This window comes from Delphinus delphis, chromosome 11 (genome assembly GCF_949987515.2).
Source record: "Delphinus delphis chromosome 11, mDelDel1.2, whole genome shotgun sequence".
NCBI lineage: Eukaryota > Metazoa > Chordata > Mammalia > Artiodactyla > Delphinidae > Delphinus > Delphinus delphis.
Genome location: NC_082693.1, coordinates 97,816,782 through 97,840,274, shown reverse-complemented (window position 1 = coordinate 97,840,274; position 23,493 = coordinate 97,816,782). Strand labels below are relative to the sequence as shown.

Below are 23,493 nucleotides of genomic sequence, written 5' to 3'. Positions count from 1 at the left end.
TGTAGGGTGGGGCCCCAGAGCTGGCATCTCTAACAGGTCCCTGGGTGTTGCCGCTGCCGCCCCCACGGACCACACTGCAGACCCACTGCTCCAGCCCGGCCATTCAGCGCAGTGGAGATGCACTCCTCTACACAGTACCTACCCGCTTAGTGTCTTCAGCAGTTTCCGTCAGATGTTGTCAGTTCAAGAAAAATATTTTGATGGGTAACTCAGTCTTTATAATATTTTCTTTACCAGGAGACACCTCTTAAAAACCAGCTGAGTGCTGAATAACTCAGAAGCGTTTTAAAGATATGAACCTTATTCTAAAACTTTCAAAGGTATATTACAATGTAATCTGTTAATGCCTTAAGAGTGATTTTCTAAATCACCAAAAACTTAAAGTAACATAAACTTAAAATACATTTCTTCCTTCATTTTGATCCTTAGTTTTTAAATGTCCTCCTGGACACAGATCCCAACTCCACTTGTGGGAGAAACCTCGCCTGCCTCAACTCCAGTTTCTTTGGAAAGCCCGCCCAGGAGCCCGTCTGGAAGGTTTGCTGCAAGCACTGAACAAGAGAATATATACAAAGCCCCTAGTGCAATGCTTTGCACATTATCCAACGTAAGATCTGTTATTCCCATTCTAGTTTGTAAAAACGTGAATCCGACAAATTCCTGAATGGCCTGGAATTGGTCTCATCTGGCACAAGGGGGCTGATGATAAAAGGGTCCGGGTCTCTCCTCACCTCTTCTAGGCACCGCTTCTGCATGGTGCTTCCCCCGCCGGCTGGCTTGCCTCTTGCCTCGTACTAAGGCCAGGTGCAGCACAGAGGAACACAGAGAGTGTCAAACACTGTGATTCTGTTTACTTTCCATTTATTCACATTTCATGGATTGATACACTTCCTCAATGGGATCATTCAAAAACTAACACAAACTGAGATTACATTGTCCAACGATTCAAGTATTTTAGAGAACGATTTCCGATTTAAAATAGAAAGCAAACAATTTATCCATGTGATTGCTGAGAAGTTTCCTGCCTCTGCCATAGCTGTGTCCGCATCAAACAGAGAGGCCTCAGCCTGGACCGTCACTGCCACCCGCCACCGACACACAGAGGCCTTGTGCTCAGAACACCGAGTGCGAAGAAAGGTTTTGACGGGCTCCTCACCGTCACCAGCTGGACAAATCCGTTTCTACTGAAAAGCCCTCACTTCCAGAACGAGAATGGATCCTAGGGGTTTGGGAGTAAAGCCCTTTAGTCTGGAAATCTGCAAAGCCTTCAAATGCACTGCGCCTACATTTGGACTGTTCTGAAGTATAAGGGTATCTGACAAATGCTCAAAACAAGCAACTTGTTTACCTTTAAAACTAAACCAAAAGAGCTGTCTCGGTGAAACTGGTTCTGAACTCTTAACAGTAAGGTAGAATGTTAGTTTTTTTTGCTCTACCCCAGCACAGGTAGATATTTTTTGGCATGCAGCATATCAAAAATACAATTTAGAATTGAAACTGTAAAACAATAATCCTTTTAAGGAAAATCAGTCCATAAACAGACCTGTCCTTCCATGGAAAACACAATCTAAACTTTAAAAACTGGACACGCGTTTTAGCCTGTAATTCTAACAATGCAGACATTTACACACAACATAACATTCAATGTTTTGCTTAATGGGAATGCTCAGAAGGAGATGAACGAACAGCGGTTTAAAAACAAAAAGGCCACTGGGATACTCAGTGTTTGTCAAGAGATAACACAATCTGATTTAGAATTAAAGATATATACACCCTTTAGGCCACACTTATGACACTCTTTCTAGATTCTCAAACTAAAGACAAAAATTTTAGTCCACATTAAACATTTTAAAGCCTAATTGCTAATAATTTGCTAAAAATAAATCTAAACCCACAGGGCAGAACTGAGGTGTTACACAGGGGATGAAAAGGCGACCTCCAGGGGCCAAGGAGCCCCTCCCCCAGTAACAATACCGGGACTTAGAGTTTACAGCGAAATCCACATAGGCCTATTAGGCTCTTTGACACGAATACATAATTGAAGTGGAGACTGGCAAGTTCCTAAAGAGTAAGAGTGATTTTAAGAAAATATCACATTTTGACTTACGGTGGGCACATCACATTTCCCCCTGTAATCTCCACTGTAACAGTACAGTCTTAGCAAGAACTTGCTGGGAATGTTAGGAAAAAGAAAGCCACACATATCCAGCAATTTAAAAAGACAAACTATTTTTACCCAGGGGTGGGGGGGTGGATGGGGGTGTGAAGAGTTAATCCAATCATGACTTTCATGCCATTTTTGGTGAACATTCCGCATCGCATGCAAAACCAAGCAGAAGGATGCACTGAAGGGTCCCCGACGAGGTGTGTGAGCCTTACTTTCTGGTGGGACCCAGGAGCACGCGCAGCTAAGCTGTGACCTGCTGAGGTCTGTCCCCTTTATTTCCTCAGCCCGTTAGCAGCTGGATAACCCTAAGGTCAACAGGGCAGGGCCAGGGTTACTTTAACAGCATCCACCACCAGTTGACTAAACTCCTCATGAATACTCCCAGTTGTAAAAAGAAAGAGCGAGGTGACCGCCCCTCCCCCCAACCTCACGCCACACCCGGGGTGATGCCACCCCCGCCCAAGACAGCGAGCGCCTCCCTCTGTGAGTGTCCGGACGAGGTCGCACACTGGGCAGCGAGCTGCAGAGCAGGTGTCGAGGCACTGGCGCGACTACCTGACCTCAGGTGCTTAAGAGTGACACATCGCAAAATGGATTCCCCGCCTCCTGTACCTCTAAAAGTTAAAGCTTTTTTTCTTTTTAAATAAAAGCAGCTGTACTATCTACACTGATTTTGACTTTTTTTAAAGTCAGAGACATCACGTGCTGAAGATCAGAATATACGCATGTGAGCCCTCGGGCACGGACCCTGAGCCTTTCAACAGGATCATCTGGTACCAGCATTAAGGATTCATGAGGAATGAATGAAAGTGGACATTTAGAACTTTACCTCTAGTTCATATGACCAGAGTCTTCAAAGAACCCTAGTGTTAGTTACCTGACAGCTATGGAGAAGTGGGTATTCATGTGTGTACCCATGGCTCCCTTCCAAATGGACATACTGAATATCTTACTTTTTAAAAAGTAAATGGAAATTTCAGTATCAAATGCAGAATACACTGCTGTCTAAAAGTTAAAGGCAACATTTACACACAGTTTTCTCTTCCTTTTCCTTATTGCATGTTTCCTGGTTAGTTCACACGGCTCCTGTGTAATAAAACCCCTATGATTTAATAAGTTTAGGTTTTAGATCCATAGGGTTCACCGTGGGACAAACCACCAAGAGCATATTCTCTTCCTTTTCTTGTATGCTTTAGCCCTTTCTTTTCTATAAGGGTCTACAAACTACAAATTTGTGCTTTTAAATCTCATTCCTGGCAATCCCCCCCATCCCATTTGTCTCCAGGGGGAAACAGAAGTAAGAGCACCTCATGAATAAACCTACAAGACCAAAGAACAAGCTACTCATTTCCGTTTAAAATGAAACAGCAGTTCCAGAATCACAGTAAAGCAGCCGATGGGGTTAGAGGCCAGCGTCCACACGGAAAAAGCTGAAGGCAAACATTCAGTGCTCACATTTCAGCTGTAAAATAACACAATAAAGCAAAGAAACATCTCCGCCACAGCACGGCAGCACGGTTCACGTGGACACACGTCAGCCAAGCCCGCCAGAAAGAAGACCGCTACAGGCAAGCTCCCTTCTGGACACGCCGCCGTGAGAAGCCGCGCCGGTGGCGGCAGCTGACCCCAAACCCCTGGATCGGAAAAGCCTTTGGGAAATCTAATCGATACCCTGATTTCAGTCCATTAAGAAATCACCTGTGGTTAGTTTAATAAATGAACATTAAAAATCTTCCAAAAATTTCCTTTCAAATGTATTTCACACATTAGACAGTTCTTAAGAAGGGAGAATACAGTTTCTTGACACTTAACTTTAAAGGTTTTATTGGCCATATTAATCTTCCTCACAAAACTTTTAAGTTATCTATAAGCCCTAGAATGTCAAAGTAGGAAGACAAGAAAACTAAGTTTAGGGGGCGGTGGGGAAGCAGCAACTTGGCAACAACTCCTCAGCCGAAGTGTGTTCAGGCATCCTTTTTCTCCTGTAAAATTCTGTGCAGCTCATCTGCATCCTCGCTTGTTTTTACCCGAATTAACATGGTAACTGGGGTGGTGGCGTTTTTCTCATCAATGGGTGGGTTTGGAACGCAGACAATAAGCACATTGTTTTTCCCTGTGCGAGTACACGGCATATTGGGCGGAATCAGAACATTGAGCAGTATGTTGCCTGCATTTAAACACAGGGAAAAAACGCATCAAAATATATAAACTATAGTTCCGTGAAACTACAGCTTTAACAGGCTAAACATTAAACACCGGAGCAACTTATACTTAATGGAGCCACAGGAATGTCCTAAGGACGGCCACAGTTCCCTGCCAGATGCCAGCACGGTGTCCCCGAGAGAGGACCGTGGGCCTCTGGCAGGAAGTGGACTGGGCCTCCCCGAGGAAGACCCACCTTCTGCACACCTGCCCCAAGTCTCCCACAATCATGGCAGCAGCCCTAAACCAGCAGCGCTTTAGAACACACCGTGCTTTCTTGCACTGCAGAAAAAACACGCCAGCATGACGTGGAGGCTTCACTATGTCATTCGAACAGAGAACGGTCAGCAGAAAAACGGCTCTGTCGGAGGCCAGCACCGCTCACAGGGTGAGAGTGATGTTGCTATGATAGTATCACAAATTGGTCAAGTCCACAGGAAAGAAGACTCACACAAGTTTCTTTCCAGGACACAGTCTGGTGTAGTCTGCCACCACCGACCACTTCCCCTTAGACCCGCCCTGAGCCCAGCCACTACCTCTTCCTTTCAGAGGACTGTTTTAAGGGTAAAGCTGGAGGATGGGGTAAAGGGTGGACAGCAACGAGTTAATGAATATTTGGTACATAAAAAGGATTCCTTTGAACAGTTAATTTCCCTTGTGTGTTTACTAAACCATCCGATTTACCTGTAGCTTCTTAGTCACATACCTAGCACAAAGGAAAATGAAAACCATTTCAGTTATTTCTTGGCAACAGCTTTCAATACATCCAGGTTTTCTTATACACTACTACCCTGGTACTCGACTAAATCTATAATCGGTAAGTACAGGACGAATTTGGCCTGAACAAACTCTATTCCGTTCCAAAGAACACATTAATATACTTGAAAATCTCGACTAAATCAGCAAAGGGCTTTTACATACTATGTGATTATGATTATTTTGTACCACCTGAAAAGAAAGATACCCACCTAAATTGGTGTCTGCCCGCACTAAGAGCTGTGTCTTCTGATTAGCCGTAGGTTTTAAATGTAGAGTGCCTACACCCTTCTCTTTAAATTCATTGTCTTTCTTGTAAAATAGTTTACACCTACAGAGAAAAATAGGTATGATCAGACACTCAATGACAGGTCACGACAGTCACAGTTTTCTAATAGCCCCTGTTCACACTTGTGTGGAAGTCTGTTATTAAATGACAGCAGAGGAAGCTTAGGAAGAGCCTTCTACTGACCCAGATCAGGTCTGGACACAGGCAGGTAAGAGAATCTGGTGAGACAGGCTGGAGTCCCTCCATATTTTTTTCTATTATACAGTGGGTCCTATACAACTCTTTAACAACGCTTCTGAAACCATCTTTTCTCAAAAGTCGGTCAAAATCACAGCCAAGCATCCCACACCTCCCTGACGTGCTCCTTCGGCCCTGAGCTCAAAAGAACTGACCTGGTCCTTAAAGAAGAGGAACAAATAGAGAACACACACTCTGCCACACAAACACCACCCCCCTTTCCTACTTCTTATTTTTGAATTCTCTTCAGGACTCCTTCAATTTTTGATCTCCCAAGATGTTGAAATAAGTCTGGAAAACATGCCTAAGCAAGGCCTAAAATAATGCCGTCAAATGTTTCCCCAGCCTCCTGTCACACATCTCCTTAGGTTATTAATAAACAAATCAAAACTACTGCCTGTTCCTTTGATTTACTCTGATTAGAAAAATACCCTTGGGAATCCCCTGGCGGTCCAGTGGTTAGGACACGGCGCTTTCACTGCTGGGGCCCGGGTTCAATCCCTGGTCAGGGAACTAAGATCCCACAAGCCGTGCGGTGTAGACCAAAAAAAAAAAAAAAAAAAAAAAAAAGGAAAAAAATCTCAAGTCAGGGTCATTCTTTTACCTCATCTGTGTAATTAAATCTTTAAACAGGCAAAAGGAATTGCTGGTTTCTTTTAAAAGTTCTCAAAAATAAACAACATTTGGGAATCCCGCAGGATTTGGTGATTCACACCATGAAAATTGCTGACTTAAGTCTGCAATGTTTGTATTAGAAAAACACATCCAGGGAAGCTTCTAAAAGGGCACAAATGTTTTTCAGTAAATATCTTTGTTAAAAAGCACGAATTTCATTGAGAGAGAATTCAAAATTTCTCTTCAGCCTTCCACTGAAATCAGCAGCTCTCATTAGACAAACAAAAAACAAAAAGCCCAAACCAGCTCTCATGACTGAGGGAAAGATAAGTATTTACACATCCTTAACGGGAAGGAGTGGCTGCTGTGGAGAACTTCTTGGCTGTGAGAAAATCCACGAAGGTTAATGTGTCTCTAGGAAGGAATCCGAGATGCCACCTAATTTAAGAGCAGAAGTAAAACCAAACCTCAAATCAGTGACCAGGTGACTGTCTTTGTAGGGGAAGGAGGAGGGGAAGAGAAGAAAGGAGAAAAAGGGAGAGAATGATGAGATGAGACTGGGGCAGGAAGATCAAAAAGAAAAGACTGTCTCTAAAGCACCTGAAAAGCAGAAGAGAGCTAAACTAACAGAAAAGAGTAGGATACGCCCAGCAGGAAATTTTTAGAGTCGGTTATTTTTAAATAAACAGGCTAAGAATTCTTCCTTGTTCCAATTCAAAGAATGGGCACAGCCTGGCCCAGGATGGGACGCCCAGTAAGTGCTGCAGGGACAATGTCACCTGCGCTCTCCAGCCAGAAGCCTCCTTCCACGTCTTTGAAAAGTGGAATTCCCGTGACCGTTACTTACTTTTTGGAGTAAAAAGCATCTTCTTCTTTTACTTCAGTAACTACTACTTTGGGGGGCTCATCACTCTCTTCTTCGTCTCCACCTTTTATAAAAACAACACTAACTCAGTAAGAGTCAAATCAAGAGCTTGAAAATGTGACAAAAGAAGTTCGTTACCTACCCCCCCAACCTACAAATTCCATGTAAGCTGATACAGAAACTGAAACACAATCTAATCGTGTGGGGGCGGGGATAAGGAGGCACTCACTGGATTTCTGCAGAAAGCCTTTGAATCCAAGTGTCTGTGCTTGTATTCAGTGAACAGGCAAACTCACACAGGAAAACAGCCAGTCAACACTCTCATATACTCAGATTACCCACTGGGAAATAAAAATCTCAGATGGGCTTCCAACACTTTCATCCCCGAATGCTCCTGTGACTGTAGCTGCATCACGCCAAGGAATAACCAATGAGAGCAATGACCAAAGACAATGGAGAAAATAACAACTTTACAGGACAAGTTGTCAGAGCAATTAGTCCAAAGCCAACGGTAAGCAACTTAAGCTCTGTCTGGGCCACCACGCCCCTGGACATGCTGGTACCACGGGCACCCTCCCGGGCTGAGTCCAACAGCACTTCCCTTCACTCCAGTGCCTCAACCTCAGGGGAGAGCTAAGTCGCTGCTGGACACAAATTACAATCCCCTTAAGGAGAAGGCAACTGCATAAAACTGACTAGCGACTAAGAAAAACAGTTCTGGTGCTCAAACAATTCAGGTCACAAGCTCATTTCGATTTTAAGAAGGCACTCCTGAGTTAGGCCCTCCAGCGTGGGGCCCGGGCATCTTTTTTTTTGGTACGTGGGCCTCTCACTGTTGTGGCCTCTCCCGTTGCGGAGCACAGGCTCCGGACGCGCAGGCTCAGCGGCCATGGCTCACGGGCCCAGCCGCTCCGCGGCATGTGGGATCTTCCCGGACCGGGGCACGAACCCGCGTCCCCTGCATCGGCAGGCGGACTCTCAACCACTGCGCCACCAGGGAAGCCCCAGGCATCTGTTATTTTAACAAGCTCTCCAAGTCTTCCTGTGCGTAAGATGTGTTAACCGCAAGATAAGGAGTAAGTGCTTTGTGGAGGGGCATCCTGCTGAGACGGAGGCTTAATTCAAACTCGACATCCCTTCCACAAGCGGCAGAGCCCCTGTGACTATGACAGACTCTCCCTCTGTCGTATTTAGGGCAGAGAAGAGGGGACTTCTTTATTCTATGCTTTGCCCTGGAGGGCCCTTACCTGAGGATACAGGTGAGGAGGGCAAGGCAACATACGGAGAATTTCCCTCCAGATAGGAAAACATAGTATTTAACGGCCCACTGGCAACTGCAGTTTTCCTTCTCGAGGATCAATATGCCGATGCCTGAGAGACGTACTTTTAACTGCTTATAAGTAAGAGCCTACATACACACGGTTTGTTCACAACCACCATGTGGTGAAGAGGGATTATGATACAACCCCTCTTTTCAGGGAGCTAAGAACCACATAGGGAGTGGAGGGGCTGGGATTAAGGCCTGGTTTGGGGCACTAACATGACACACCACAGAAACTTCTAGAAAGGTGGCTGCAATCCAGACACATCTTGGGAAAACACTGTCAATTTGTTCCCCCACAGCTACGAAGTCTACCTTTTTTAGAGTAGAGTATGGTTTTGCCGTGTGAATTTATTTATAAGCAAATCTCTTAAAAACAAACAATTCAGTGAACGTCCATCATGAATTTTTCAATAAAATACAATTTTTTTAATGGAAAGCCAAGTATTTGATAATTTTCAAAGTCACTGTGCCAGGTGTTTTTATATTATTTTTATTTTCATACTCTTAATCCTTAAAATAACCTACCAAATTGGTCTTACTCCATTTCACGAATAAGGAGACAGACTCAAAGGAGTTTATCAACTCTGTCCGGGATCACACTCCCGTCGGGGAAATGATGGAGTTGGGACGCGAGTCCAGATCCACCTCGTGCACAAGGCTACACTTTTCCCACCAAATACAGAACTCCCACAAACCTAGAAGACTTCCAGGGCTGACTCTGTTTACCTTTGCAGTCGCTGCCGCCACCTTCTGCTCGGCTCGCCAACGTTTTAGTGGAAAATGGTGAAGAAACTGGTTTACTCTGGGTAATATCTTTGCCAAATAAACTGGAGTTTCCAGAAGAAAATGAAAATCCAGGCAAGGGGCCAGAGTTTAAGGAGCCCAAAACAGAACTATCAATTTTCTTGCCGAAATTAAATGAGGCACTTGTTGCTCCTAGTGACGGGTCCTTGTTCTTTTCAGACACAGCCTCCACCTTCTTTTCAGATGTATCCTCAGTTTTGTTGCCGTGAAACAAAAATGTTGACTCTTGCTGTAATTCTGTTGAACCAAACAGGGAAGGAGGCTGTGTTTCAACTGATACTTTGTTGGTTTCACCTTCAGAATTACTGCTGCCACTGTTCCCATGTTGCTGTTCGATGCTTGCTAAATATTTCTCATAGTCTTTAAAGATAGGTGTCAGATCACAGAGCGGGTTCGTGTTCACGTGCTTCACAATCCAATCCCGAACAGAGCAGTTTAAGGCCGCCAACTGCTTATGATAGGCATTCCTGTGGCGGGCGGCACTGGAGGTAAGGCCAGAGGAGGCAGGCTGCTGACTGTCGCCATTAGTTTTGGGATTTGAAATCTTTTTATCGACCAAGGAGGTAGGGCCATTTACAGCAACAGACCCTACAGGAAATTACAGTTTTAAGAATTTATTCAGAAGCTGATTTAGTTAAGTCATCTTGATTTTCACACCACTCTGTCTTCGTATTTTGTGCTTTTACTGTATCCCATTTTTGTGACAGTTCAAGAAGTATGTGCACATATAGTATTTGGAAACTAGTTATTACAAAAATCAAGTCAAACATTATATATATGAATATATCTATTTTTTACATGCTTGCATTAAACCGCTATAATTTTAAAATAATCTCTTCCTTCAAAAGGATGGCTTTTTTTACCTAAAACTGTCAAAATACTATGTTAGTACAAAACTTAATCCCCAAGGTTGTAAGGAGGAACATATATTAATGCAGTTAAAATCTTAATAGAAAGTACTTATCTTAATCACACTAAACATTCTGCCTAATTTAAATGAAACAGTATATACTCTTAGAATAACTAGCTAAGTATGATCCAATGAGTCAGGATCATTTCTAAGAACCAAAGATTTTAACCCATGATCCCATTCTCTGTTGTTAATCCCAAGACTTCTTGACCAATCCCCTCAAAACAGGATTAGGCAATCAACATGTCCTGGGCAAAATAAATCTAGACTGGGAACAGTAAGGTATGTGGCACACAGGAAATTCTCGGTGCATTTATAATGAATGAGGGGGTGGGATGGGAGGCCTTTACAGAGGGTCTGCTAAGAGCTTCTTTTTCTCCTTTGACCCTTAGGTTGATTCTGAGGTCATTCTCATTTCGCAGTTGAAGATTTGGAGGCTCAAAGGTTAAGGAACTTCACCGAGGTCACACAGAGCTGGTAACTGGCAGAACTGAGAACAGAACCCACGTCTATTTTGGCCTGTGCTCTACTCAGTTACTCTGTAAAGAGCCAAAAGCTCCCTAATTTCCATCCCTTTCACCATTACCCTGTTTTTGCTCATACAGCCTCAGGACCCAGAAAAAGTACAAGAAAAACATCTTTGAAAGTTATTTTTCATAGATCATCTTTACACAGATGTGACTCAGGGGAGAAGAACCTACTCACCAAAGGTGGCCTTGGTCTCGGTCGCTGTCCTTGCACTGGAGAAGGGAGGGGCACTAGTGATGCTGTTTCCGTTTGACAGTCCTTCCAAAGGCTTCCCTTCAGCGCCATTACCAAACCCAGAAAACCCTCCTCCTCCAGAAGGTATGACCAAACCTTTGAAGTCTTTAAAGGCCCCTCCACCATCAGACTGAAATATAAAGGAAGAGCACACATTAGATAACTCTACTTTTTTGTCTCCAAATAAGCAAGTGAACGACAGTATTATCTTGGCTAAACAGTACCCAGAATCCTTATGCAACCAGCATTAAAGGAAACTACCAGCACAAGCAGAAACAGAACATGGATTTTACTCGTGACAGCTTTGCAGCCCGAAGCTGCCTTCCTAAAACAGGAAGAATACATGTAATTTACAGTGAAATAATTTTTTAAAATATATTTAGAATATAAAAGGTTAAAAAGACTAATTCAAATAAATTGATGGACTCACCACCGAGGCACAGAACTGTAACTAAAAACACATTCTCAACACAACTAAACCCCAAATGAAAGATTTTTCATATACTACTCAAAGACCCTTTGCCTAAGGAAGTTGTAGAAACATCAAGTGAGGTTAACTAAAAGTACTTTACCCACTACTTATAATTTCCTAAGAACTTTTGTTGCTTTCAGCCTGCTTTCAGTATACAGAAACTTGCAAAGTTGACTGAGTCCCAATTCTAGATTTTCCGTTAGTTGAGAAATCCAGAGGCAACAGTTTTTTTTTGCGGTAGGCGGGCCTCTCACTGTTGTGGCCTCTCCCGTTGCGGAGCACAGGCTCCAGACGCGCAGGCTCAGTGGCCATGGCTCACGGGCCCAGCCGCTCCGCGGCATGTGGGATCTTCCCGGACCGGGGCACGATCCCGCGTCCCCTGCAATCGGCAGGCGGACTCTCAACCACTGCGCCACCAGGGAAGCCCCAGAGGCAACATTTTATTCCCAAGGTTTTCTCTGCTTTCTTTAGCAAGGTCTTTCTCGCAGACCTATCCTGCTGTTGGTAGCTCTCTCCCATCTCTAACCCAAGATGCTCTGGAAATGTTTGGCATGCCTTATGAAATTCTAACGCTGCTCTCTGCCCCTGGGCTGTGGTCTGCACTGTTTCTGCCTCTTCACTGTCACTTGTCCACAGCTGGCCCGTCCCTCCTTGAGCCTGTCTCCCCTAGGCATCTCGTTCTTCATCATGAGTTTGCACTCTTAGACCTCTTCTCATTTCCCCTGGCTTCAACCTCCTTGATGGGGAAATTTCTCAGAGCTGCACCCACCTCTTACGCCACTTCCTGTTCTGAGTGGCCAATCAGTACACCTAGTGGTCTCCTAGAGAACTCCACTTGGATGTACCACAGGCCCTTGAAATACATTTTTCTTTTTTTTTTAAGAGATGTGCATGGCAGCCCAGATGGCAGGAGAGTTTGGGGGAGAATGGATACATGGATACGGGGTGAGTCGCTTTGCTGTGCACCTGAAACTGTCACAATATTGTTAATTTGCTATACCCCAATATAAACTAAAAAGTTAAAAAAAAAAAGAGAGATGTGCAATTTATTTATTTTTTTGGCCACACCTGGAGGCGTGTGGGATCTTAGTTCCCCGACCAGGGCTCGAACCTGCACCCCCTGAATTGAGAGGCGGAGTCTTAACCACCAGACTGCCAGGGAAGTCCCGAAATACATTTCTAAAACAAAATCGATCACCTCCTCCCTAATGAAGCTGTCCCTCCCCCCGGTATCTTCTTCATGGAAGAGCCACCAAATGTAACTTGGCTCAACACCTACATCCAGCCAGTCACCAGTCTCAAGAATGAAATCAGGCCAGAAAAGAACTCGGAATAAAGAAAAACTGAACAGAGCCACCACAGAACATGCAGTTCCATAGGTTTATTCCGAGGATGCCACCCAAGATGTTCAAACCAGCCTCTCCTGCCTGACAACAGATGTCCAGGTCACCAAGACAGCACTCACGTGTCTGGAATTTATTTGAGGGATGAGGACTATACTGGGGAAGAGTTATTAAACAAGGAGTGATGGCTGAATACTGACCACATGATTTCAGTTCACGAGTTATGACTCATCTTTTATCCTTCGGAACACAGGAGTGAAACATTTTAATATGCCATATTACACCAGAGGGAACACAAAATGGGCGACGCTTCTATTATTCTCAAAGGTATCAGCCTACCCACAGCTCGAGCCTAGGGAGCAGACAACACTTTGAGAATATCCTGTATTTTCCTTTCTTACTTCCAACACCCACTTCCCCTGTTTCCTACTGCTATACTCTTTTCCCTCTTCATACTGTCACTCAACTCAAATTTGTCTACATCTATATCTTATTTCTGCAACTGGATAAGTTCCCTTTAAGGTACAGATCTCTTATTTATTTACTTACTTATTTATTTATTTTTTCTTCTTTAATATAAAGTTATTTATTTTATTTTGTTTATTTTTGGCTGAGTTGGGTCTTTGTTGCTGTGCGTGGGCTTCCTTTAGTTGTGGTGAGCAGGGGCTACTCTGCTGCGGTGCGCGGGCTTCTCATTGTGGTGGCTTCTCTTGTTGTGGAGCACGGGCTCTAGGCATGTGGGCTTCAGTAGTTGTGGCACATGGGCTCAGTGGTTGTGGCTCGCGTGCTCTGGAGCGCAGGCTTGGTAGTTGTGGTGCATGGGCTTAGCTGCTCTGTGGCATGTGGGATCTTCCCGGACCAGGGCTGGAACCCGTGTCTCCTGCACTGGCAGGTGGATTCTTAACCACTGTGCCACCAGGGAAGTCCCAGATCTCATATTTATTATCTTTTTCTATCTCCCATGGTCTACACCAAGGATTTTCACAAATTCTTGGTGCACTAGGCATTTAAAAAAGCATTTATTAACAACCCAATAAAAAAATGGGCATAAGATCTAAACAGACATTTCCCCAAAGAAGACATACAGATGGCCAACAGGCACATAAAAAAATGTTCAACATCGCTAATTATTAGACAAATGCAAATCAAAACTATCAATACAATGAGGTATCACCTCACGCCGGTCAGAATGGCCACCATCAAAAAGTCTACAAGTAATAAATGCTGGAGAATGTGGAGAAAAAGGAACCCTCCTACACTGCTGGCAGGAATGTAAATTTGTGCAGCCACTATGGCGAACAGCATGGAGGTTACTTAAAAAAACTAAAAACTACCATACAATCCCACTCCTCGGCACATATCTGGACAAAACTATTGATATAATTCGAAAAGCTACTTGTACCCTAATGTTCACTGCAGCACTATTTACAAGAGTCAAGACAGGGAAGCAACCCTAATGTCCACTGACAGATGACTGGATAAAGATGTGGTATATGTATACACAATGGAATGTTACTCAGCCATAAAAAAGAATGAAATAATACCATTTGCAGCAACATGGATGGACCTAGAGAATATCATAGTAAGTGAAGTAAGCCAAACAGAGAAAGACAAATATGATATCGCTTATATATGGAATCTAAAACAATGATACAAATGAACTTCCCTACAAAACAGAAATATGACTCACAGACTTAGAAAACAAACTTATGGTTACCAAAGGGGAAAGGTGGGGGGAGGGATAAATTACGAGTTTGGGATTAACATATATACAACACTACTATATATTAAATAGATAACCAACCAAGGAATTGCTGTACAACACAGGGAATTATACTCAATATCTTGTAATAATGAACTTAACAATGAAAAATCATTATATGTATTAAAAAAAAGACATTCTTGATAGATTACATAAAAGACAGTAATTAAAATAAAAGCATTTATTCATCTGACTGCTCCCAGAGGTGGAAATACTCTACAGCTCAGAAATCAAGTTAGCATTTAATACCAGAAGCTGTAAGAAAACACTCACTTCAAATCCAACATTCCTCCGCTTTGCTTTCTTTATGGCTCTATTCTTCAAGACTTCCTCACTGGCCACCGAGAATGTTCCCACCTGCAGGAGTGTACAAATTAATCAGCAACAAGATAAGGCCAAAAAGGAGATAAAATGCTGAACAAAAAAGCTAGACCAGACAAACTGATCAATATCTTCTGGTTTCTTTTTATTTTGGTTTGGTTTTTTTTTCCGGTACGCAGGCCTCTCACTGCTGTGGCCTCTCCCGTTGCAGAGCACAGGCTCCGGACGCGCAGGCTCAGTGGCCATGGCTCACGGGCCCAGCCGCTCCGCGCCATGTGGGATCTTCCCGGACCGGGGCACGAACCCGTGTCCCCTGCATCGGCAGGCGGACCCTCAACCGCTGCGCCACCAGGGAAGCCTTCTTCTGCTTTTTAAGTAACACAAATTATGGAGAGGGCACGTTAAAGTTTACGTCTAGTATCTTGTGAATTCCAATGCTAGTCAGGTGAATCAGAAACCTTCCAGAAACTACAAATCCAGACTTTATCACAATTCAGAGACAAGAGCGCATACATCAAAGTTCTAAGAAGACCAAGATCGTCAAAACTTTGGCGCAAAGCTGTTCATGATCAATTCTTCGAATATGTCAAACATAGTCAAAGACATTACCCAGATGCCCAAATCTAATCTCTTACAACTATGGTTTTTAAACATAAATTTTATGTTCATAATACATATTATTTTAAAGAAGAGCTTCGCCCATTTGCCCATGATCCAGAACACCACTGAGACTGGGACTCTAAGTAACCTGTTGGAAACCTGCTGAAAACCTTTCGCTTTACTTCAACCCTTCTTTTTACCCTGGAGGAATGGCATAAAATATTTTCTGTAAAAAGTTCTCATCTGTACTTATTTCAGATAATGCTAAACTTAAAGAGATCTCTACACCCACAGAAGGGACCATTTGGCTACACCTGACCCAAATTAAATGTAATGTCCTTCCACACTCATTTCATTAGAATCTGTCCAAATGGAAGTTTTTTCATTCCTGAAGTATTTTAATGTCAAAACAAATCATTGTATGGTAGGCCCAGAATGTAACTGTGCCTAAAACCTGGGAAGAACTAAAGTTACCAAAGACTTGCTTAAAAAGTACCAAGTCAGTCAGAATTGTTAAAAGCTCTTTTAAAAGCCCATACTTGTGATTTTGGTTTCCCCAAACATACCAGTACACATATTTGTAAGGGAAAAAATATTAATATTAGGAAACAGATTGAGAAAAAAGGAGAACAGCAGCCTAAGAATTATCTTGGAAACACTTTTGCAAACTCTTGAAAATATACGCCTATTTTGTAACCTAGCACACGTCTACTAACTGGAAAGGCTAACTTCGTGCAGATTTCCTTAGTGAACTGGCCTGGGAGTATCACACTGCTGATGAGGCACTTTAGAAATGCAGCTGTGTTCTATTCTTTGTAAGACAAAAATTAAAAGATTTCCTCAGGGAAGACCATTTTTATTTTGTTAGGAAAGAAACTAGGCCATCTAAATTCTATTCCTATTAACGCAATTGTTGGGGGGTGGGGGATGGGGAGTGTCTTAAGAATATGAAATAAAATGGGCCTCCAAGAAGCATTACATTACAGTAAGGGAGGCGACCTCAATCTTCTAAAATCTAAAACTGTGAGCATGGCAGACTAAGACAGTGGTGGTGAACCACTTTTCAAGTTTGAGTGCTGGCACTAAGTTTACGTGCTTAGTGCTGGCTAAGTTTATGACTAGATCGTTCACTCACCCTTCAATCTGGGCTAAAACCATGGGTTTAGAATGCTCCAATGAAATGCTACATGAAATTCAGGAGGAAGGTGCTTCTACAAAGGAGCAGAGTATTTAGGGAACAGTTGCTAATGGAAAAGCACACCCAAATGTCATCAATTTCTAGACTAAGTACAGATCGTAAGAAACCAGACTATTTCCAGTTCTGGATGTTCTTAAAAAAGCCTTTTAATTTTACCAGAGTCTTCACGAGGAATCCCAAAATGAATTTAAATTTGGAAGTAGAAGGAAATCATTCTTAGGGAAATTATTTCTTACCTCTTCTGCTTCATCTTCTTGATCCCAATTCCTATCCGTCAGTTCCTTCTCGGCAATTCTTTTGGCCATTTTTTCGAACCTAAAAGCAAAAAGATTAGAAGTAATAAGTTTACTTTTCTAGAATATGATTTAACTCTTACAAAGAATTTTAAAAATTCACTCTAGCATGAAATGAGATAAAAACATTCCTGATACCAGTGGGCACTGCTTTAACGAGAACTCTGTAGCACTGTGGGGCTCCTAGTGTCACGAATCCAATAAAGATTACTGGAGGAGGCAGTGAGGTCCTCTAAGGCACAGTGAACAATATACTAAATCAACTGCATTTGAAAAAATTACAATGAAACACTGATTTTTAAAAATCAGAAATCTAAAGAACTGAATAATAATCAACAAATACTTAACTAACTTATTCCATGCAACTTATACTTACACAGAGTCTTGCTACAGGCAAGACATTTTTAATATTTAAAATTCTCTTAAGGATGATAAAGTACAACCTTAGTTAAGAATTTGAATAAGGTATTGGAATTACCTTCCCAACATGAGTACAGATGGTCCCTGACTTACAATGGTTCGCCTTGCAAGTTTTCAAGTTTACAATGGTGTGAAAGCAATACGCATTGAGTAGAAACCTTCTTTCAGATTTTGATCTTTTCTCAGGCTAACAATAGGCGGTATGATATTCTCTTGTGATGCTGGCCAGCGGCAGCAAGCCACAGCTTCCAGTCAGCCGGCCACGCCATCACAATCAATCGATACACTTACAACCATTCTGTACCCATACAGCCGTTCTGTTTTTCATTTTCAGTACACTACTCAATAAATTACGAGATATTCAACACTACTATAAAACAGTCTTTATGTTAGATGATTTTGCCCAACTGTAGGCTAATGTAAGTGTTCTGAGTACATTTAAGGTAGGCTGAGCTATGATGTTCGGTAGGGTAGGTGTATTAAATGCATTTTCGACTTACAGTATTTTCATCTTACCATGGGTTTATTGTGACGAAACCCCAACATATGTTGAGGAAGATCTCTATTCATTTTTAGGCTACAAACAAGTTGACAGTAATCTATTTCCCAAGATTGAACATTTAATTACCCCAAATTGCATATTTCTAAGCTAGGACATCATTTAAAAGTTTAAAATATGATTAATATGGATGTGTTAACATTCCTAGAATTTTTAACTCTTCAAAAATAAGCCATCAGGGCTTCCCTGGTGGCGCAGTGGTTAAGAATCCACCTGCCAATGCAGGAGACAAGGGTTCGAGCCCTGGTCCAGGAAGATCCCACATGCCACGGAGCAACTAAGCCTGTGCGCCACAACTACTGAGCCTGCGCTCTACAGCCCGCAAGCCACAACTACTGAGCCTGCGCTCTACAGCCCGCAAGCCACAACTACTGAGCCCGCACGCCTAGAGCCCGTGCTCCACAAGAGAAGCCACCACAATGAGAAGCCCGCGCACCGCAATGAAGAGTAGCCCCCACTCGCCGCAACCAGGGAAAGCCCGCACACAGCAACGAAGACCCAACACAGCCAAAAATAAAAATAAAATAAATTTATAAAACAAAAAAAAGCCATCAGCTCAACTCCTTAAAAACCACGGTGTTACGGGGAGGAATAAGAGTCAGGGATTGACAGTATTATCTCTACGAGCACTTATTCAAGGTGGGTACTTGTATCCATCCCTTAAAATTTCCAATTTATTTTGTGATCCTAAGATCATAAATCCTTTGCTATTAAAAACAGAAACAATCAATGGAGAGCTCCACTGTGAGTGTTGTGCTGGATTCTTCCCTAACTTACCAGTTAAATGGACCAAAAAATTCCATTTCCTCTGCTACTTACCTTGCCCAGGAATTTATCAATTAGTTTGGAACACTAGCCAGCATTCCTGAAAACCAGCCTAGCTTCCTTCCTATAGTCCTTCCCCAGTCTCATTTGCCCTCAACACCACAACCCACCAGAGTAAGTTTCTAGAACCTCCTGGTCATTAAGATACAAACTTACACAACAGGCCTCTTGCCTTCCAAGATGGCCCACACTCTGTCTATGGAGTGTGTATCTCCCTGAATAAACCTTCTTTCACTCTACTATGTCTTGCTCTTGAATTCTTGCCTGCACAAAGCCAAGAACCCACACTTGGCGGCCATCCCAGGGACGCAGACATGACTTGGGATGTGACCATCCTCTCGCACCCCACTCTCTTTGCTGCAGCATCTTTTCTGGCACCCAGTGCGGGGCCTCCAAGGCCATCATCTCGATCCGCCTACTGGGCTATGGCTCCCCTCTGAAGGGAGGCTGGGCCTTATCCTGAGCCATGGAGATTCAAGCAGCCCGTTAAGGGGCAGCTGACGTCGCCTGCAGGATCTGCCAGAGACCAGTTCTCTGGCCGTGAAGAAGCGCACTGAGGCCAAGGCTTTTCCCCCTCAGTCTGTCTCATTCTCCTATTGCTCTATCTCTTCGGACTTGAAAAGATCCACCCAGATGACCACCAAACATCCAAATTAAGACTGCGCGGCAAGTAACTGACAACTCGGTTGGGTCTAAAGAACTCCTGCCAGGGGGCTTATCTGGTGGCGCAGTGGTTGAGAGTCTGCCTGCCAATGCAGGGGACACGGGTTCGAGCCCTGGTCTGGGAGGATCCCACATGCCACGGAGCAACTAGGCCCGTGAGCCACAACTACTGAGCCTGAGCGTCTGGAGCCTGTGCTCCGCAACAGGAGAGGCCACGATAGTGAGGCCGCGCACCGTGATGAAGAGTGGCCCCCGCTTGCCGCAACTAGAGAAAGCCGTCGCAGAGAAACGAAGACCCAGCAGCACAGCCAAAAAAAAAAAAGAACAAACTTACACATCACCCACTGCATGTTAGTATCTATAAAATAAAATTCAAATGCTGGCATTCCGAAGTCCTCCAAAATCTGACCCCCCGGTAGGGTAATCACAGAGGGCCTTTCAGCTTTTAATACTCTTCTAATAATCTCTCAATTTTTCTTGTACAAGTGCTTCTTTCTGATTACAGAATAAATGGTTTTAAAGTCCCAAATTCTAAAACATAAATGAGAATTAACATAATTTTCATTCATTACCTGCAAATCCTCTTTTTTAATGCCTCCCTCCCAAACACTTGGTCAAGTTTTGCTATTAATCTTTGTCATCCAGAAAACAAATAAGGTACCCTTACACATAAATCCTTACTAAACTTGAACTGTTCAGAGGCCAGGTCTCTGTATGGATTCTTTTGGGCCATTTTCCTACTCAGTAACTAGCACCTCCACCAGAGGGCGGAAGAGGGAAGAATCTGAAACAGGCATTTTTTTTGCTATCAACTATTAACTTAATAACTTAATAGGTATTAAGATTAACTGGCAAAAAGGGGTGGAGGTGAAAGTGCAAAACCTGTGATAAGCGTAAAATTGTAACACCTAACTCATACCCACAATTGAAGAGACAACTGGCATACGGAAACAACCTAAATTAATGCAGCTGCTTCTTGTTCCACCATATTTATCCCATCAGTGACTAACCAGAGGGCAGGTATCTTTGTTTCACTCACTCATGTACCTCAAATCCACTCCCCCACACGCCCCCCCAATGGCTGACGGTCCGGCTGTTGCAGAATCAGGGATCTGCGGCACGATGTATTTGAGAAAATACTATAAAATGCTAGAATACAGTTTTGCCATTTTGTTGCTGGAGACCTTGGGCAAATTTTATTTAATTTTTGTGCCTCAGTTTCTTCATTTGTAGAACAGGGAGGTGTTGTGAAATTTAAATGAGATACACAAAAAGCTTAGTTTAGAACAGTGCCTGGAACAGAGGAAGGACTCAATAAATATTATTAAAGGAACAAGTTTTGTTAGAAGCAAGGGCTACAAAATACTACTTCTCCTAACTTAAAAACCTGTAGTGTGGGAAAAGAATTAACCTGAATTATGAGTCTGGCTTTAAAAAATACGTCACCAAATCCATATTTTATTTCAAAGCATGATACTTCAGAAAATAATCTTCTTTTTATGCCAGAAGAGAAAAAGGAAAAAAAATCCCTGTAAAGTACTTAACACAAAGTCTGGCACCTAGAGTCTTATGTGCTATTACGAAGAACTTAAAAAACATGTGGGCTTCTGGTTAAAAGGCACCAAATTATGAAATGATTACTAGGTATGAAGCATACCTTGTGATAGCAAATTGAAACTTTTGGTAATTGGAGAAAACTTTATTTGTGCCCGACATAGTGAGGTATGCGATCTCTACCACCTGGTGCTGCCCCACCCTTGGGGTTTAACTTCAGTCCACATCAGTTTTAAGATGGAAACAGATTTGAACATACTCGACGGTGTGATGCCCGGAGGAAAAAGGGAACATGAGGCCGGACCCCGGAGGCTGAAACGCTAAGGAAAAACGAAATCTCTAACACTGCTTCTTTTTTTTTTTTTTTTTGCGGTAGGCGGGCCTCTCACTGCTGTGGCCTCTCCCGTTGCGGAGCACAGGCTCCGGACGCGCAGGCTCAGCGGCCATGGCTCAGGGGCCCAGCCGCTCCGCGGCATGTGGGATCTTCCCGGATCGGGGCACGAACCCGTGTCCCCTGCATCGGCAGGCGGACTCTCAACCGCCACCAGGGAAGCCCTCTAACACTGCTTCTTAATTGGACAGCCTAACGGGTGATCAGTGGCCTGAGACTGCAATAAGAAAGTGAAGCCAGACCAAGGAGGTGGTGGAAAGAACTAAAAGAAAGAAACGAGTACCGAGAGGAACCGCTAGGAAATAAACCGAGGGGGCCTCGCCAGGACGGTCCCTGCCCGCTCCGGCTCCTGCCTCCACCAGGGCCGCAGGGGCCCTGCGCCCGGGCGGGCCTTACCCAAGTCGGGCCCCGCACCCAGCTCCTCCCTCCCAGGGTCCCCATTCCAGGCCCGGGTCCCACACCCGGATCCCGGCTTCCTCCTCCCAGACCCGGGCCCCGCACCCCGGCTTCCGCGCTCGGCCCCCGCCCCTACCGCGCCGCCCGTCCGCCTCTTACCTCGCCGGCGGCAGCCGCGGCCCTCGCTGGGTTGTGGGTGCGGCGAAGCCCGGGTGCGTAGCGGCGAGCAGGTGCGAGGTCGCGGCCGCGGCGCTCGGGTCTGGAGCGGCGCCCGGTCGCTTCCGGTGCTCTGAGAGCCTCGAAGGATTCGGTGGTCGGCAAGCCCTGAGACTCAAACACCATGTCCCTCGGGGACCTCGTCTCTCTGCGTTGGGCAGTGAGGGAGAGAGCCGTCCGTTCAGCAGGAGACAGTTGGGAGAAAGGCGGCCCACACGCCCCACGCCGCCATTTTCTAGCTCGAATCTACCCCTCACAACCAATTCGAAAAAAAGGGAGGAAAGAAACGCCCGCGTCTGGCTACTACGCAAGTGCGCCGGAGCCTTGGTTTGCAGCTCCTCCTACGGCGGCAGCGGGGCGTCACGCAGCGCATGCGCCCAACTGCTTTAAAAACGGTCGCCGGAGCGCTCCCCTCTCACGCATGCGCGCACGCATGCGCGCACTCCACGCGCCGGCCTCTAGGGCAACGGGTGCCGGCGGCAGGGTTTAGCGCGCGTTGATCACGTGCCGGCTGCCGTAAGCGTTTGAGACGTACGTTCGCCGGTCGCTGCTGGTGGTGGGCGCGGCTGGGAGTCGCGAGGCGTCAGGGAGAGCGGGGTCAGTCAGGCAGTGTGGCCGGGGCTCGTGGTGTCCGCGTATGGTGCTGGAGGGCTGAGGAGAGATAGGCCGTGACTCCCAGAGACGTGAGTGAATTCGGGTAGCGTCACGGCGGGACCTCGGCGCCGGGGGTCCGCGACGCGCCGGCTGCGGATGCTCGGAAGGCCTGGGATTGCGGAGCCGGGAGGGACGGCCGCGGGCGTGGATGAGAAAACCGGACCCGTCCGCCGTTCCACGGCCACCTTGTATTTGTTTTCCGTGGTGGGTTCCCTGGAGGCCAAGTAACTTGCCATTTGCACACCTAGTCGGGGTCAACGAAGATGAAGTCTGCAAACACATTTTTAAACTGTGGGACCAATACATGTGTCCAGTGTCAGTATTTGTGTTCGTGTGTTTTTATTTGAGTACTACAGTATAGCGTCTCAGATATCATGTACATTAATAGATTAAGCTGTACAAAGCGGTTCAACTTTAACTCTCCTTGCCTAACGGTTAATAGGACATTATGGGAATTATTAACGCATCAGGAAAGTTGCCTCAGAAAAAGAACATTCTGGGACTTTACTGGTGGCGCAGTGGTTAAGAATCCGCCTGCCAGTGCAGGGGACACGGGGTCGAGCCCTGGTCGGGGAAGATCCCACGTGCCGTGGAGCAACTAAGCCTGTGCGCCACAACTACTGAGCCTGCGCTCTACAGCCCGTGAGCCGCAACTACTGAGCCCACGCGCCACACCTCCTGAAACCTGCGCGCCAAGAGCCCGTGCTCCACTCGCCGCAACTAGAGAAAGCCTGCGCGCAGCAACAAAGACCCGACACGGCCCAAAATAAAAATAAATAAATGAATAAATAAATAAAAGAAACATTCTTAGAGCAGTGGTTATTAACCTTTTTTGGGAGGAAGTGTTTATGGATTACTTGAAAATGCAAAGAAAGTTTGTGCATACATTCAGGTA

At 44.7% G+C, this 23,493-nt stretch overlaps 1 protein-coding gene across 1 annotated transcript; it reads right to left on the bottom strand.

Moving 5' to 3' along the window:
• Positions 1–846: 846 nt before the first annotated feature.
• On the bottom strand, positions 847–22,287 carry NUP50 (nucleoporin 50). The gene is made up of 8 exons (XM_060025810.1): positions 21,888–22,287; positions 16,864–16,942; positions 14,782–14,865; positions 10,875–11,061; positions 9,182–9,847; positions 7,114–7,195; positions 5,338–5,456; positions 847–4,334 (listed from the first exon to the last, which is right to left on the bottom strand). Exons 2-8 carry the CDS (start codon positions 16,930–16,932, stop codon positions 4,132–4,134), a joined length of 1,410 nt encoding a protein of 469 aa, XP_059881793.1. The 5' UTR covers positions 16,933–16,942; positions 21,888–22,287; the 3' UTR covers positions 847–4,131.
• Between the last annotated feature and the right edge of the window lie 1,206 nt (positions 22,288–23,493).

What these genes read in the sequence shown, in the direction of transcription:
- NUP50 (XM_060025810.1), bottom strand. Translation starts at nt 16,932, where the DNA reads ATGGCCAAAAGAATTGCCGAGAAGGAACTGACGGATAGGAATTGGGAT. An exon ending in GGAGGAATGTTGGATTTGAA is followed by an intron (nt 11,062 to 14,781) that starts GTGAGTGTTTTC and finishes TTTATATTTCAG; the next exon opens with TCTGATGGTGGAGGGGCCTT. An exon ending in GATGCTTTTTACTCCAAAAA is followed by an intron (nt 5,457 to 7,113) that starts GTAAGTAACGGT and finishes TTTTCTCTGTAG; the next exon opens with GTGTAAACTATTTTACAAGA.